General features: G+C 37.8%; 2 protein-coding genes across 2 annotated transcripts in view; both read right to left on the bottom strand.

Annotated features, from left to right (window-relative positions):
- The window catches only part of LOC107661774 (AMME syndrome candidate gene 1 protein-like), a 38949-nt gene extending 38700 nt beyond the window's left edge, over positions 1 to 249 (bottom strand). Inside the window, exon 1 of the mRNA XM_016451542.1 lies at positions 17 to 249. Within this exon, the coding sequence (XP_016307028.1) occupies positions 17 to 249 (233 nt within the window). The remainder of the gene's footprint in view (positions 1 to 16) is intronic.
- A 12133-nt stretch (positions 250 to 12382) lies between these two features.
- LOC107661814 (cation channel sperm-associated protein 1-like) overlaps positions 12383 to 15897 on the bottom strand; it is a 6721-nt gene continuing 3206 nt past the window's right edge. Inside the window, exons 6-11 of the mRNA XM_016451580.1 lie at positions 15610 to 15673; positions 14845 to 14890; positions 14704 to 14743; positions 13984 to 14056; positions 12824 to 12938; positions 12383 to 12494 (exon numbers count right to left, since the gene is read on the bottom strand). Coding sequence (XP_016307066.1) covers positions 12429 to 12494; positions 12824 to 12938; positions 13984 to 14056; positions 14704 to 14743; positions 14845 to 14890; positions 15610 to 15673 — 404 coding nt within the window. The 3' untranslated portion in view covers positions 12383 to 12428. The remainder of the gene's footprint in view (positions 12495 to 12823; positions 12939 to 13983; positions 14057 to 14703; positions 14744 to 14844; positions 14891 to 15609; positions 15674 to 15897) is intronic.

The raw sequence follows: 15897 nt of genomic DNA, 5'->3' as shown, positions 1-15897 counted from the left end.
TCCTGGAGTTGAGGACAGATCATTGGTGTTGTTGCTGCTGCTGCTGCTGCTGCTACTACTACCCCCCGGACCCCCCAGGCCGTTCACCCGATTCACGTTCCCGGCCACAAGAGTCGACGACGACCCGATCCCCAATTCCGATCCACAATGTCCGGTCCCGGCTACTCCGCTGCCCGCCCCGCCGGGACCCCCAGCCCCGGGGGACCCCGACAACTTCTGCTTCTTCACCCCGCAGCACCCTGCCGCCATCTTCGAACAATCTGCACCAACACACCGCTTCCGACCCATCACCGTCACCGCGGGAAGGGCGGGCCGAAACGCAGACCACACGTAGAAATCCCACTGCGTCAGCACGTACGACGGACAATGCTCCACCTTCCCTTGCTTTAACGGACGTAATAACCGAGAGGAGCGTACGTTATATCTCTCCGAGGAGAGAGACTGCAATGTCACCCGATAGTTTTCCTTTGAAAAGACGTAGCGTACGCTGCAGCCTTACGTAATGTTCTCAGGGAGACAAATTAAAGGCTTCGACGGACCCAATGTGTGTTTGCTAGAGTAACAGCCCCTTCTTGGGATGCGCTGTGCCAACTGCAACGATGCACGCAGGATTCTGTCAAAGCATGCACGCGTCCATCCATACATGAACGACAGTCAGGCTAGGCAAATATGTGGCCTGTAGAGTCAGGTGTTCCTCTGAGGGAGCGGGGACCTCGAGTACGCCTCACCCGATAAGCGACGCAGTCAGAGCGGCTTTCAGTCGATGCGGTTCGGCTGTGTGCGTGATAGCACCATAGCCACACGACCTGCTTTAACGTAAACCGAGCCCAAAAGTTTTCCTTCGACGTATCGGAGCGCTGTCATCCGATTATTTGGGTGCATTTTCGCGCGGCATAATAGCATGGCCTCCGTCAGACGCGGATTCCCCCGGTCTCGCTGCTGCTAACATTAGCTCGGTTGCGGTGGAGAAAATATCCTACGCGATCATCTGAAGCGCTCGGACTAGTATTCTCTACTTTCACGCCGGAGTAGAGCCCAGGACGTAGTTTACGACAGATTCCTGCGTGTCATACGCATTTCTCCCTATTCACGAACTACGCTATCACGGCGCCGTTTCTCCGCCGAGGGAGGGACGCAGACATCCCGCATTTGTTGTTCGCATAAATCCGTTTATGGTCTCGTCCTCCTTGGTTCAAGTCTTCGACCTGATGGAGAAAGAACGGAGCTGTTAGACGGCACCGTGGCCCAGCAGCCCGTCTGTGACCGAAAAGCGTATGTTCTGGTCACCGAACAAGCCGAAGTGATGTATAGAGTCTGCGCTCTTTCTTTTTTTATTTCCAAACTCGCCAGACAATAGGAATGTCCTCACCCTGTCTAAACGCGCACACCCACGGCAATGGAAACCCTAGAAATATTAGGGGATTTTAAAATGAGGGAGGGCTATTTTTCCAGAAAAATATTGGAATTTAATACCACTTCAAAATGTCTTGATAGTTTCTAGAACATTTGTGACCTTGAACCACAAAACCAGTCAGAAGTGTCAGTTCTTTTTAATTAAGTCCTTGCATATTACTAATCAAAAATTAAGTTTTGATATATTTACGGTAGGAAATTTACAAAAAATCTTCATGGAACATGATCTTTACTTAATATCCTAATGATTTTTGGTATACAATAAAAATCGATCATTTTGACCCATACAATGTATTGTTGGCTATTGCTACAAATATATCCGTGCAACATAAGACTGCTTTTGTGCTCCAGGGTCATATTTGTTTTTAGTGTGTGGCCATCAAAGACCTGGCAGAAAATATCATTAAGAAAATCAGAACAAACACAGAAATGTTTTCTGCACCTTCTGTGCTTGAACACCTATAGAAAGGCTATATTTGTATAAAAAAATAATTTGGCACACTGTTATTTAATATTGAAGTGATCTGTTTTTTTATGCCAAAAATGTATGCAAAAATACTGTTTATTACATTGATTATATTATGATAGTGACAATGGAGAAGGGAGGATGTGGTGTTTCTCAGTGATCACAATGGTTTATAGGTAGATCATTTATAAATAAATGCATAATTACTGCTAGAGCAAAAAAAAAAAAGTTATGATGAAAAACAGTCTTTAAGATTCTGTAGGCCATAAAATGATTTTTTGCTGTTGTATGAAAGCAGCAAAGCACAAACAAAACTAGGCTACTAATGAAACTGAAATATCTGACATTTTTTGAAAATGCTGACAAGGTTACAAAGACATTTAAAGCACTAAGAAAGCATTATGCAGATGTCCTGCCATTGTAGGAGTAATTTCTTGATGACAGTGTTGTTTTGTCACGCTGAGTTGCACAGACTAAAATCAGAGGACACAGTGATCTTTGTTTTCTTAAATAAATAATAATAAAAATAAAGAAAATAAGCAAATACTTGATATGAAAAAATACTTTTATTCTCTCACTAAATGTGGTCAAGATTTATCCAAATATTCCTAATACTTAGCTATTCCCAAAGTGTGAAAATAAAGAAAACATCAGAAAATACATGCATGTTTAAAAAAAAAAGAAATTTCTGTTCATGTAAATTAGTTTATAACTTAGTAACACATTATGCGTTTGCGTTATATTAAACAGTTCGTGAACATCCAAAATGAATAGCCATGAAATTATGAATACTGAAATCTTGAACTATTTGAATGTATAAAACTAATAATCTGTTAAGTATGATAATGTATGTTTAGAAATCATGTGTATTGTTTGTGGGTAAATATAGCTAGAAACGATATAATCTTACAATAATGTTATTTTTATTTAAAAAAAAAAAGTAATATGTAACTACAACAATTATGGTATTTAGACTGGATTAACCTCTATTTAAACTGTGGGCTTTCACACAGGCTTTGTTTGGCAGGGGAAGAGCTGGCCTCAAAATTAAAGGTGAATGACGCAGACAAAACACCAGCAGCGGTCACTCATACTTCATCAAATAAGTAACAGTTACCTTTGACTGAAATACATAATAAACAGTTTTGACAGTGGCCTACATGGATTGTGTTGCTAAGGGAGTTGTACAGTGATAAGCAGATGTGTTCAGTGAAGCTTTTATAATCGTATTTAAAATGATTAAAATATATGTAAAGATGTATTAATACTTAATGCATTATTTAAGTTAAAATTAAGTTAAAACATGCTAAATTTACAATGTAAGATGGCAGAATTGTGCCATCTGGTGGGGAAAAAATTCTAAGTCAAACGTAATGTCACTGGATGCAACAAATGCCTCGTTTGTAATGGGTTTTCATGTTTTTGGCTCGTTGCTCCGGCCTGACACAGCATCACAGTATGGTGAGGGGTGTAACATTTCCGTCACACGCTTGAGGTATTCGGCCAATCACAACGCACTGGATAGCTGGCCAATCACAGCACACCTCGCTTTTCAGACCGATGAGCTTTGTAAAAATCGACGCGTTTCAGAAAGGCGGGGCATAGAGGAGAAACAATAATGTACAGTATGTGGAAAATAATATGTTTTTTTAACGTTAAACCGCATAAACACATTTCATTACACCAAATACACAAAATAATGTTCTTTTTAGCAGCATCATATGACCCCTTTAACCACCAGAAGACTGTAGGTCCCTTATATATATATAGATACATACAGCGATATGTACAGTAGGCTAATAGTTTTTGAGATGATTACCAGATTTTACCTCTCATTATTAAGCTGTAGGATATATCGGATAAATCGCCATCTTGGCTGTATTATGCCCCATAAATTGAATTTAACTCTAAGAAAAAAAAAAAGTTTAAAACATGGGGAAAATACTACAAAACAATAGACTGCATCTCATTTGGAATTTTAAAATATCTAGCCAAAAATGTTTGATAAATGGACAACTCCAAAACAGGATGAACGACAATTTCAACAAAATCATCACAAAAGGAGCAAGAGTAAAGAGAAAATATCGTTTTTAAACTTTTTCATATAGGCTACTAGTTTGCAGGGTAGGCTTGTAAATTATTTTATAAGAAATGTTTACTTTGTTGGTTAAGAACAAATATGTGGAAGCATCCACACTTTTTCCAACATATGCTGCCTGCATTACTCCAATAAGCACTGACAGATGGTATTATATCCTACTTGAATAATGAGCGGACTATCCTATTAATTTTGCAAGAAGCAAAGATACATATCATAGGCATACATACAACGTGACGGTACAACTTTTTAAAATCGAACGTTATTTGTGCCAGAAAAATGAACAATAATAATTAATAATTCGATAAATATATAATATAGAAATTTCTCCTGACAGGAAATCATTATCATTAAGACAATGCAGTATCAATTATTATGACGCAATACCGCCGCTCCCTATACGCAGAGTACGCAGTTTGCGTAGGGCACCAACTCCCAGTTGCTCAAAAAAAAACTTCCGTTCTGTATTAATATTAACATACACCAAAAAAAAAAAAAATTATATATATATGCATTTGACGGTGAACGCGGTAGGCTAAGCACACGTGACGCGGCATTCCCGAATCCGCGCCGAGAAAAGACAAAGAAAAGGAAAAAGCCCAAGACTAAGATCACTTTCAGTTTCAGGTACGTTCATAATCCTGTGAACCCTTTTTGGCTGTTGATATAAATAACCTGTTTTAATGTCACCAACGCATCTAATATTCTCTCCGAGTTTCCATGTTCCCTAATTAGCCATGGTTTTACTACGAATAAAAAACAAAAATCATGGTTCTTGTAGTGGTTTTGGTACTTCAAATAATAATTTACAAAGACGTATTCAGATAATATTGGTGTGTGTGTGTGTGTGTGTGTGTGGTAATAAAAACAGACCTAAGCGAACCACAGCCTTTAAAACGACTTAAAATGGACTAAAAACAATGAGGCAACAATGATTGGTTAATTAATTATAATTATATGGTTTCGTTGAATGACAGTTAAAAAATACATAATGTAATACAAAATAAACAATTTATGTACATTACATATGATTACAAATGCCTGCAAAGGGCGCCAAAGGCTTGGTAATTGCTGTTTGTTGCACTTGCAAGACGATCAACACTTTGTTTAATATTGACCAAACATTTAATTCAAATATCCACTTAATCTTTCATTTTTGGCCACTTTTTCGCGATAGAAATGCTACAGCCTCTATCATTTAAAAAAATTAACCGTGGTTTTATCGTATTAAAACTGCTTAATTTCTTTTGTGTGATTTCTATAAAAGAGACTATAAAATCAATCAGACAACTGTATTAATAAAATCATAGCCATAGGAGGTAACTGTCTTTTTGTTGTTGTTGTTAAAACTATGTTTTATTACACTGACTGCTCTTAATTTACTTGTTTTTTTTTTTAACTAACAATAACTGTTTATTTAAAAGTGCACTCAGTAATTCTTCAGTGACTAATATATTCTGCTTCATTTAATGCAGGATCAATGCTGAAATTTGTTACAAAAGAGGATGAAGCGGTACCGTCAAGCAGTGGAGGGGGCACTACAATATAATTCTGCTTAGGGCACCCATTTGGCCAGCAGCGGCCCTGTTATGACGCCACAGAGCTCAGTTGAAAAGTTTAGGATGTTGGCGAGTGCGGTAAAGACGTGAAATTCCGTGAAACATTTTGTGGGTTTGCAGTAACGTTTGTGGTCTAAGACGAGAGTTGTTAGCGGTTTTCAGAGTGATGAGACCACGAATTTCTCAAGTTATTCCGGTGAATGATGGCGAGGTGTACAATCAATCACCATCATCGTATACCCCCAGCACCCGGCACCGACTCAGCGGAGCAACATCCTCATCCACGAGATGAGCCTCCTGTCAGTGAGGGAGACGCCCAGAGGAGTGAGGAGGAGGAAAAAGAGCTTCTGGAGGCTGCCCTCTTTCCTCAGAGCTGCCAGAAAACACTTCAAGATGATCTGCCCTGGTCAGACTGAGGTGCAGCTCATTGAGTCACCATCGCCAGCCAGCAGCGCTGATGGTATAAATGATATAACAGTGTGAGATGTGTGAGAAAAAAAAATTAAACCTTGACATGAGTATCCATTAATTGCGTAATTATTGCATAAATAAATACTGTCCCTTAGGATGATTTTCAGAAATATATATTGATAATATTTTTTGTATGATAATAGCTTCAAGCTTTTTAAAAAATGTAGCTATTATAAGTGCATCTCACTCACTATTTTCATTTAAAACATCTCAAATGAACTTTAACTGCAGACTACAAATGGTTTTTCAATAGACAAACCATTAACTGTCCATCTTCTAGCCTGATCATCCAAACCCCCTACCTGTGGAGATCGCCCTTGCGCTCCTGGCCAACAAGGCACCCAGCGCGCCAGGGATTATAAAGCTGCTGGACTGGCAGGACTCGGGACAACTGTCATGGTCTTCGAGTGTCCGTCGGCCTGCGAGAACTTAGTTCGTTTCTTGGAGGGATACGGAGGCAGGCTCGATAAAGGTTTAGTTCGGCGCATCATGCGGCAGGCAACGCAGGCCATGTTGTCTCCGTGGCATATTCCATGGCAACATAAAGTTGGAAAACTTCATTGTGAGCAAGGACACCATGCAGGTCAGATTGATTGACTTTGGGTGCGGAGATCTCATGAGAAAGTCTGCCTTCACAACATTGTATGGTATGTATTATTCCTCAAAGCTGACAGAGAAAATAGTTTGGTAATGCAAACTTGCATACGAGATGAAATCTCTTTCGTCCAGGCACCATGGACTACTACCCTCCTGAGTATAGAGTCAAGGGCAAGTACCATGTGAAGTCTGCAGTGCCGTGGTCTCCTGGGGTCATCTTGTTCACGATGCTGTGTGGCCCTTTTCCAACCTGCACAAGACCAAACTAAACTTTTGGTCAGAGCCTGGATTGTCAAAAGGTGAGCTCTTCATCACAAGAAAAGAAATCTGAATCCAATTATCATACAAATGTTCTTCCAGATCAGATCTCACAACTGAATTGTGCAGATGGAAAGGCTTCAGGTCATAATCAGATATTGCTTCTGTGTTTCTTCACAGACTGCAGCCGTTTGATCTGTAGCCTCCTGCAGCATAAACCTAAGCAGCGGCTCGGTCTGGTTTCAGGTACTGAGCCTAAGATCGGCCACATTTGCTTTTGTAATGTAATGTTTTTAGGCTAACGTTTTGTTTGATGTGTTGTCTCAGGTCTCCATAAAAGTCGTGGAGAAAAGGAGCTCCAACCCCAGACATTTCCCCAGCGGAAGATCCTTCACCACGACTGGTTTCAGGTACCGAGCCTAAGATCAGCCAGTTTTTACACATGTGCTTTTGCTGTTCATTTTGAATGGGAAGAAATGACATAGTTAAGTGTAATGTATTTAATGTTTTGCATTCTGTTTTGTTTCAGATCCCTATATAAGTCGTGGAGTAAAGGAGCTCCAACCCCAGACATTTCCCCAGTGTCCTGTCAGCTTTGCGTCTTGCGGGCTAAGACTTTCCATCCCTTTGTGAAGCCTCTGCGTCTTGCGGGGCTGGCAGGCCATGGTTGCGTCTTGCGGCATGGCCTGAAGCAGCAGTACTTGTGTCTGGTGGTACTGCTCGCTTGAGGATGTGTATGTCACTGTCCCATTACTGCCTCCACAACATGACTTCATCACTCTTAAGAGGTCCCTGTCTCATCTGCACTGCTCACAAGAGGTTCCTGCCGTGGCCAGCTTAAAGGCATGTAATGGCACCCTCGTCTCATAGCTCCACTGCTCTGGTTCCTCAGTGGTTCCTCTCATGGTGCTCCAGAACTTCCTGTAGTGGCTACTTGATCTCTCAAAAGCTTGTTCTGGACAACGAGGTCCCTGCAGAGTCAGCTGGGTCACAGAGGTTCTAGTAATGACCACTCAGAGAGGTTCATGCCTCGGTCCAGTCTTAGATGTTCTTGTCGTGGCTGTTCCAGACGTTTCTGTTATGGCTGCATCTCATGGCTGTCCCAAACTCTATGTGCTCTATGTGATGTTTTCTGAGTACCAGAAGTGCCTGAAAAGACCACCCAGTACTCTCGGCTGCACCAATACAAGAGGTCCCAAAAAGTTCCTGCCACGAACATCCCAAAGGTTTCTGTAACGGCTGCCCAGAGTTTGAGCTCCTAGTGATATGTGCTTGGGTCCCACAGGCTCCTGTCATGCCTGTCCCAGTGCTCTCTGTGCCAGAGCGCCTCGTTTTGGCTGCCTTATTACCAGAATTCCCTTTTGTGTTCCAATCATGAAAGGGATGCAAAAAAAAAAAAAAGTGTTAAAACCTTATTAAATACATTTTCCTGATTTCTAAAAATGATCTGACTATGATCTCCTTTTTTTGCATTATTAGTTTTTTTGTGTTTATTTTTGATAGAATTTACTTTTTTTTCTCCCAGGTCACCACATAAGATGTTGTTCCAGTGCTCCTGTATCAGCTGCCCTGGAACCAGAGTTCCCCGTCCTGTCCCTGTCATAGAAGTGCTTTTTCCTTACTCACCCTAGAGAACAGGAAGGAACATAATATCAGGTACAAAGTTAAATTTCTTTAAAATCTATCTATTATGTGAAACCTTTTTATATATATGGCAAGAAAATTTTTTAAATATTATTGAAATTGTATCATAATTTATGATAATCAGGTGAATGTGTTTGGGTTATTTATTTACTTATTTTTATACTACTGTAATGTCTTATGTTCAGTTACAATATCAGTTAATATCTGTTAAATACTTGTCAAAAAGGAAGAAAAACAGCTTGCATTTTAAAGTGGGGAATGATTAAAAGATGAAAAAGAAAATGACAAGGGGTGTTTTAGGGTTTACTTGTCATTGTATGTCCATCTCATAATTTTCAGTCATTTGCTACATCTTATGAGTATTTTAATTGTGACTGCATCTATGTCACTCTCTTTTACAGAGTTGAAATGTTCATGTGCTCCAGAAGGTAGCAAAAGAGAAGCATCTCTGTGCACCTCCACCAGATCTGCAAAAGACTTTTATCAGCCTTTATCACAACATGAATGACAGGCACATGATATAAGCTCAAAATACCATCTCCATCATTTCTTTCAGATGTTTTATTCTTATCCTCACATTTTATCCTAATAGAGATTATATGACTAAATGTTTGTTTCATCTTTCATCAAATGCAGAAGAGTGGGCAGATTAGAAGATTACTTTTTTTATTTATTTTTTGTTCTGTGGCTTTTTCTGTTTGTATATTTTATATTTTCACATAATAAATGGCAACTGTATTGCATATTTGTTTTGTTATCCTGCAGTAATGTCCTGTTGCAAATTAATAAACCCTTTACTGCAGCATTTCCGTCTCCGTCTTCTTTTTTCATAAACCGCACGTTCTATAAATGCTGCAAAAATGGCTTATCTTACTTGGTATTTTTGTCTTGTTTCTAGTCAAAATATCTAAATTCTTAAATCAAGATACTTTTACTAGTTAAGCAAAATAACTTAAGATATTTATTTATAAATTGAGTGCATTTTGCTTAAAACAAGTAAAATTATCTGCCAGTGGGGTAAGTAAAATACTCTTGTTTTAAGAATATTTTACTTACCCCGCTTAAGTTTAACTGGTACAAACTTCAAAACAATAAACACATTCAAAAATACAAAATTCTCACTTTCATACCACAACAGAAAAATCTACTCCAAAAGGTGCTTTGATGCATCCTGAGCAATCAAACCCTTCCCTTTTTATATTCTCAATGCCAACACTGATAGGTTCATAGGACTTAAACCATATTAACCAATCACAAAGGAGTAGGAACACTGATAGGTTCACAGGCTGGCATGATGACATCAGCCAATCATACCTGGGCTATTCCTTACCCAGCTACACAAGCATTTACTAAATCCAACAAAACAAATGTAGAGAGGAAGCTGCAGTGCAAAACACAATACAATATCAATACAGTATACCGTCCATTGTATAAGGGCACACCTGACTGCCGTTTCTATAATTCCATCTGATGTTAGTGTTTTCATGACATTGTGCTATGATTGGCTAAATGTAGTTTAATTTGTTAGTGCTTTGGAATAATTATTTGATTTTGAGACAGGTTTGCGTTGTAGTTTTTTTGGTAGAATTCGTGTATTGTGTTAGTGTATTCTTGTATTTTGAAAATTAGTGTTGGGAGTTTAGTTTACAATGCGTGATTTTGAGCATGAAATTAACCGTTTTGCCAATTGTGTGTTGTAGGTGTGTTGGTGCGTTAAGAGTTTTTTAAGAGACAAAAAATTGTCATAGCGATCATAAAACTGTAAGTGATGATAATACATTATTAGCTTCTGTCGAAACTAAACATCTCGTTTCATTGATAAACACCATCGTTTCCACACAAAAACATTTAGATGTTTATTTTATTCACAATTAGATTTATAGACCACATATAGGGGAGGAATGGGCTAGTTGTCAGCAGTTATGAGATTTTGAGTCAACAATCCAGTTGTTTCATATTTTGGTTTCAATCATCGAATTCAGTCGTCTTAAATTATAATAACGTTTGTGATCCTAACATAAGTTCCCGAATTTCTTTCGGAAGATATAAGAGCCAGAATTTTATAATCGTTATTTAATAAACATATTGGGCGCCAATTGCCAAATAAAAAAAAAAAGTATATCTTTATTCTGTTTAAGAATGAGCAATATTATTCCTTGAGATAAGGAATAAGGAAGATGGGGAAGTGTATGGTTTTTGATACTCTCAATAAAGACATTTAAAAGAAAAGTTTTTCAAACAAAAATGTCTGGAAATTGCTTATAGATTTCTACTGCAGAGCCATCATTGTCAGGTGATTTATTACACTTAAGATGTTTTATAGCATGAACTAACCAATAGGCCTACTCGTTGCCATATGCAGGGCTTGAACAGGGTTTTTAACGCTACCCAAAGTTCATATGTAAAAGTACACCCTGTATGTAAAAAAGAAACAACTAAACGATTATTCAACAATTCTGCAATTACATTTGCAGAAGGCACATAATTGCTCAAAATAATGAGCCTAATTAGGGATAGTAAAGATCCATCTCCAAAGACATAAACATAAAATAGCATTTGAAAAGCTACTGGAAACAGTATACTCAGTTTGTGAGAATAAAAATATTGAATACAATTAGGAAAAATAAATACAGGTGTAATTTTCATATGTTCTATTTATTGTTTTATTTGTGTAATGGATTTTTAGTCATAATTTTGTTATAATATAATAATTTGATCTGTTTGCTATTTGCAATGGTTACAAATTTTTATTGTGTGATTTTTGGTGAACTGCATTGAATCAATTAGGTTTTTAATACAGGCATCATAATAATTATTAATTACAATAATAGTATAATAATTAATAATAAATGTATAGTCCCTGTGTATAAATGTTTAATGGGGGAAGTTGTGGCCTAATGGTTAGAGAGTCGGACGCACTTTGGATGGGTTAAATGCAGAGCACTAATTCCAAGTATGGGTCACCATACTTGGCCACATGTCACGTCACTCACTCACTCACTCACATAAATATGAACATATATGAATATGATAAAGTTACATAGAATTACAGCCCTTGTTTTCAATTAAATTGGGCATAAATCGGCCCAAAACTCCTGTAATGTAAGCCAGACTTTTGTCACACACACACACACACAAAATAAATACATAAAAAAAAAATATATACAATTTCTGACTTAACATACTCATTTTATAATTTGATATGTGCAATTTACCAATCAGGTGATCTCGGTAATAATGCAGTCAAATCAGTTCTTTAACTCACTTATCTCTTTACAGGGTTCTAAGATATTGTGAAGCTATATGAAAGATATTGACTCTCTTACCTGCTAGTTTACAGCAAACAATTGAAATCAATGCTTCCCACATACTGATGTAGAGCAGCAAACACGCTAAACACGCTCATCACTCGCATAAACACAAGCTCTCCGATGACAGCATTTCCTGTTTGAAGAGCCATGAAAGATACACACAAACACACATTTAACCATCTCAATGAAAAAGCCAGCTGAAGAAAAACTGAGCATTTTTGGAACTGAATGAACTTTTTTTTTTTTGTTCTTTAGATGAACTATTTTTATTATGTATAAAGATCCAGAAACATCAGGTTTAACTTTAGGGGATATTAGCTGGTTTGTCCAAAAAGTTACATTAGGTCAAAAGAGGAGAACAAAAACAAACATAACTACTTTTGACTACTTTTGATCATTTCAAACAGATGATTTTAATCTCATTAATTTAGAACGGATTATTTTTAATTATTTCAAACACACAAATTCAATCACATCAACTGTTATATAAACACAATTTTCAAAATCCCATATATACTAAACAAGAATAAATAGACAACACTCACATGCTATATTATAATGGAGATAGAGAATATATTACACATATACTACATTATAATGAGACCATCTTCTCACTGGCTTTCCTGTAGCTCATCCTCATCCTCATCCGCTTCCTTTCTATGGTAAAAGGAAGGTCCCTAAACACAAAAAATGACTTGTTTTCTGGATGATTTCTTCATAGTACTATTGTATTTGTGTAGAGTAACAGTATTAAATCAAATGCAAGTGTCCCTAAAATAGCAATGCTGAACCTTTGTGGCTCATTTTACCCGCTAAACTCAAAGTAAACCAACACACTCTTGTCTGCTCAATATTGAACTTTTATAACTTCTATAACTTTTTTTTTTTTTTTTTTACTAAATATAGCTTTAAATAATGTTGTTGCATGTTCTTATAACTATCCCAAAAGACACGTTTTCAAACATATAAAGTACTTGTAAAAATGTCTTTAAAAGCTGAGACTGACCATTTCAGTGCTCTCAATCAGCCTGTAAAGGTAATTGGTTTGTTTCCGAAACAACTGCTGATTCTTCTCCAGAGCTTCCAGGATACTCAAACAGTGTTCCATCCGAATGTTCTTCCTATAAACAACATGCCAATAAGAATAATAACTTCAATATGATGCTTTTGCTGCACTTGAATAATGCAATAAAACATGGTCTTTGTAGTCATTTATTTTTTAAGTCAATTTATTTTGTAGACACTGACATTCATAAAGGCAGTCAAATGTCAAGCATACGACAAGGTGATGCTTAATTTCAATACCGGTAAATGATTTGCGTGAACTGGTGTTCATTCAAGAAAAATCCATGATAGGGCCTCTTTAAAGGGTTAGTTCACCCCAAAATGAAAATTCGGTCATTAATTACTCACCCTCATGTCGTTCAAAACCTATAAGACCACCGTTCATCTTCGGAACACAAATTAAGATATTTTTGATGAAATCTGAGAGCTCTCTGACCCTCCCATAGACAGCAACGCAACTGTAATGTTTCCAGACAGAAACGTAGCAAGGACATCGTTAAAACAGTCCATGTGACATCAGTGGTTCAACTTCAATTTTGCGAAGCTATGAGAATACTTTTTGTGCGCAAAGAAAACAAAAATAACAATTTATTTAACAATTCTTCTCCCCCGAGTTACGTCTTCTGCCATTTTGGAGAGTTCCCAAGAGCGTAATCGGTGTTGTTTACGTTCGGGGGGGAAAGCGCGCGCATTAACGTAATCGACGTAATCAACATTGTTTACACTTAGGGTAAAGCATGCATATGCTTCGTGATACTCTCCAAAATGGCGGAAGACAGTAACTCGGGGGAGAAGAATTGTTGAATAAAGTCGTCATTTTTGTTTTCTTTGTGCACAAAAAGTATTCTCATAGCTTCGCAAAATTGAAGTTGAGCCACTGATGTCTCATGGACTGTTTTAACGACATGAGGGTGAGTAATTAATGACCGAATTTTCATTTTGGGGTGAACTAACCCTTTAAGTTGTAAGCTACGCTGAAATCACTCAAGTATCTTTAGATGAATCAGTGCTGGGTTGCCTGACCATATTGGAACTGGATATCTATGTAAATATCCACTAAATAAAGAGGAACCTGTAGCTGCATGTACTTCCATTTCTTACCCTTCAAAAAAATTGTTTTCTGAGAAGGCAACCTTGGTCATCTGGTCGTCAGTCGGCTCACTCCTGATTTGCTCTAAATAAATGCCGTACATAAACACAATACATAAACTCTTAACAACAACCCCTTTGTCCAAAGTTACTGCATGATTCATTAGTGATGGAAGAAGCACATTTTTTCCCAAACTTTCAGTCAACTGAACCAATTGCTTCGACAAATGATTCACTTTTTGGAAGCACTAGAAACACCACATGCTGGTGACACCTGCTGGTCAGAATGGAGTAAATGCAACGAAAACTCCCTCAAACATACATAGAAACCTTTTTAGAGTCTATGATAGAAACTCCTTTTATCAGAATCAGAAAGAGCTTTATTGCACACACAAGGAATTTACCTTTGTTGAAAAGTTGAAATTTCAAACCATTGAAATTTGGAAACAGTAACAATGTAAAGAAGCCTCGTTTACTTAAATCTCATGACCATGGCAGTTTAATACGTAAACACTGGTTCAAAACAAGGTTTTAAATCTTCATGTAGCAGTGTTTTTAAAGCACCCATCACTACTAGGCATGGGCTTATTCTACATACATTGATATTTATGCATTTAGCAGATGCTTCTATCCAAAGCAACTCACAATACATTCAAGATACAGAATCCATTTGATCAATTCATGCATGCTGTATATGAACATGAGGTATCCAGTGAATGACAAAGCTCTCACCTGTCGTCTCGATCGGCGACGGCTGTTCCTCAACCATATTCTGAATGTGAACATGTTCAGTAAGAGGGAACATTGTCAATGAAAACCTTCATGTTGGATTAGAATTGTGTTTTATAATTGTTTTTATTGATGTCCTCTGACCTTTCTGTGGCTGAGGATGGTGTCCACCGTCACTGCATAGATCAGACTTACACCAATGGTTTGTTTTTATAGAGAAAATTGATAATGCGATTTGTGAGCACATTATCTTACAAAATACTAATAGTCATGATGCATAAAAACTAGGGCTGCACGATAAATCGCATGCGATATTTAACGTGCATCTTGTCAGTAAAGCCGGTTCTTTAATCAGCGGGAAATCTCCATCACGTGCGGGCTTTCACATGGAGCAGCATTTACTACACCGAGCCGTTGTTCACTGACAAGCTGCGCAAAACCACGATCATATTTTGCGCATGTTTTGCGCAGCTTGTCAGTGAACAACGGCTCTGTGTAGTTAATGCTGCTCAATGTGAAAGCCCGCAGGGGATGGAGATTTACCGCTGATTACAGAACCGGCTTTACTGACAAGATGCGCATGAAATATCGCATGCGATTTATCGTGCAGCCCTAATAAAAACTGGGATCAACAATAAGGATGGCCTGGAACCGAACCAGAGGGTTTCAGGACACTTAAAGGGACTGTCACTCACCCAATCTGCCATATGTTGAAAATGATTCAAAGATTATATGAAATTTATATCATTACCTTTATTTTTTATTATTATTTTATTTTATTGTTTTGAGGCCAATGAAAATGTTAGCATGGTAATTTACAAATCCGAACCACTGGCCCTGGCCACAGATAAATCCTTACTGCTGATGGTTGAAGGGAATATGGGACTGTTATTGCTTTTCTTGACTTACCTTAAAAGGATGTAGTATTCAGTCAAGATGTACAAGACGATGAAGATGATAACATCAGGTGCACCTGTTAAAATACATAAGAACTGTCTTCAAAAAATGTCTTAAAATTAATGAGTCTTTAACTAGACGAGTAAAGTTGTGAACGAACTTTGAGATTGGCTTGACAAAGCCTAGCCTGAAAGTTTGAAGCAGCTGTAAAAGCTTGAAGTTTAGAAAGGTGAAAGTTTACAGACAGATTAGATAGATACGTCTACGTCACGATGTGGGAAGATTTGCATAAGACCGCCC

The sequence above is a fragment of the Sinocyclocheilus anshuiensis genome, unplaced genomic scaffold, assembly GCF_001515605.1.
Source record: "Sinocyclocheilus anshuiensis isolate Anshui unplaced genomic scaffold, SAMN03320099.WGS_v1.1 scaffold207, whole genome shotgun sequence".
In the NCBI taxonomy this organism is placed as follows: Eukaryota; Metazoa; Chordata; class Actinopteri; order Cypriniformes; family Cyprinidae; genus Sinocyclocheilus; species Sinocyclocheilus anshuiensis.
The sequence above is the reverse complement of the archived record's forward strand: the minus strand, read 5'-3'. Positions and strand labels throughout refer to the sequence as shown.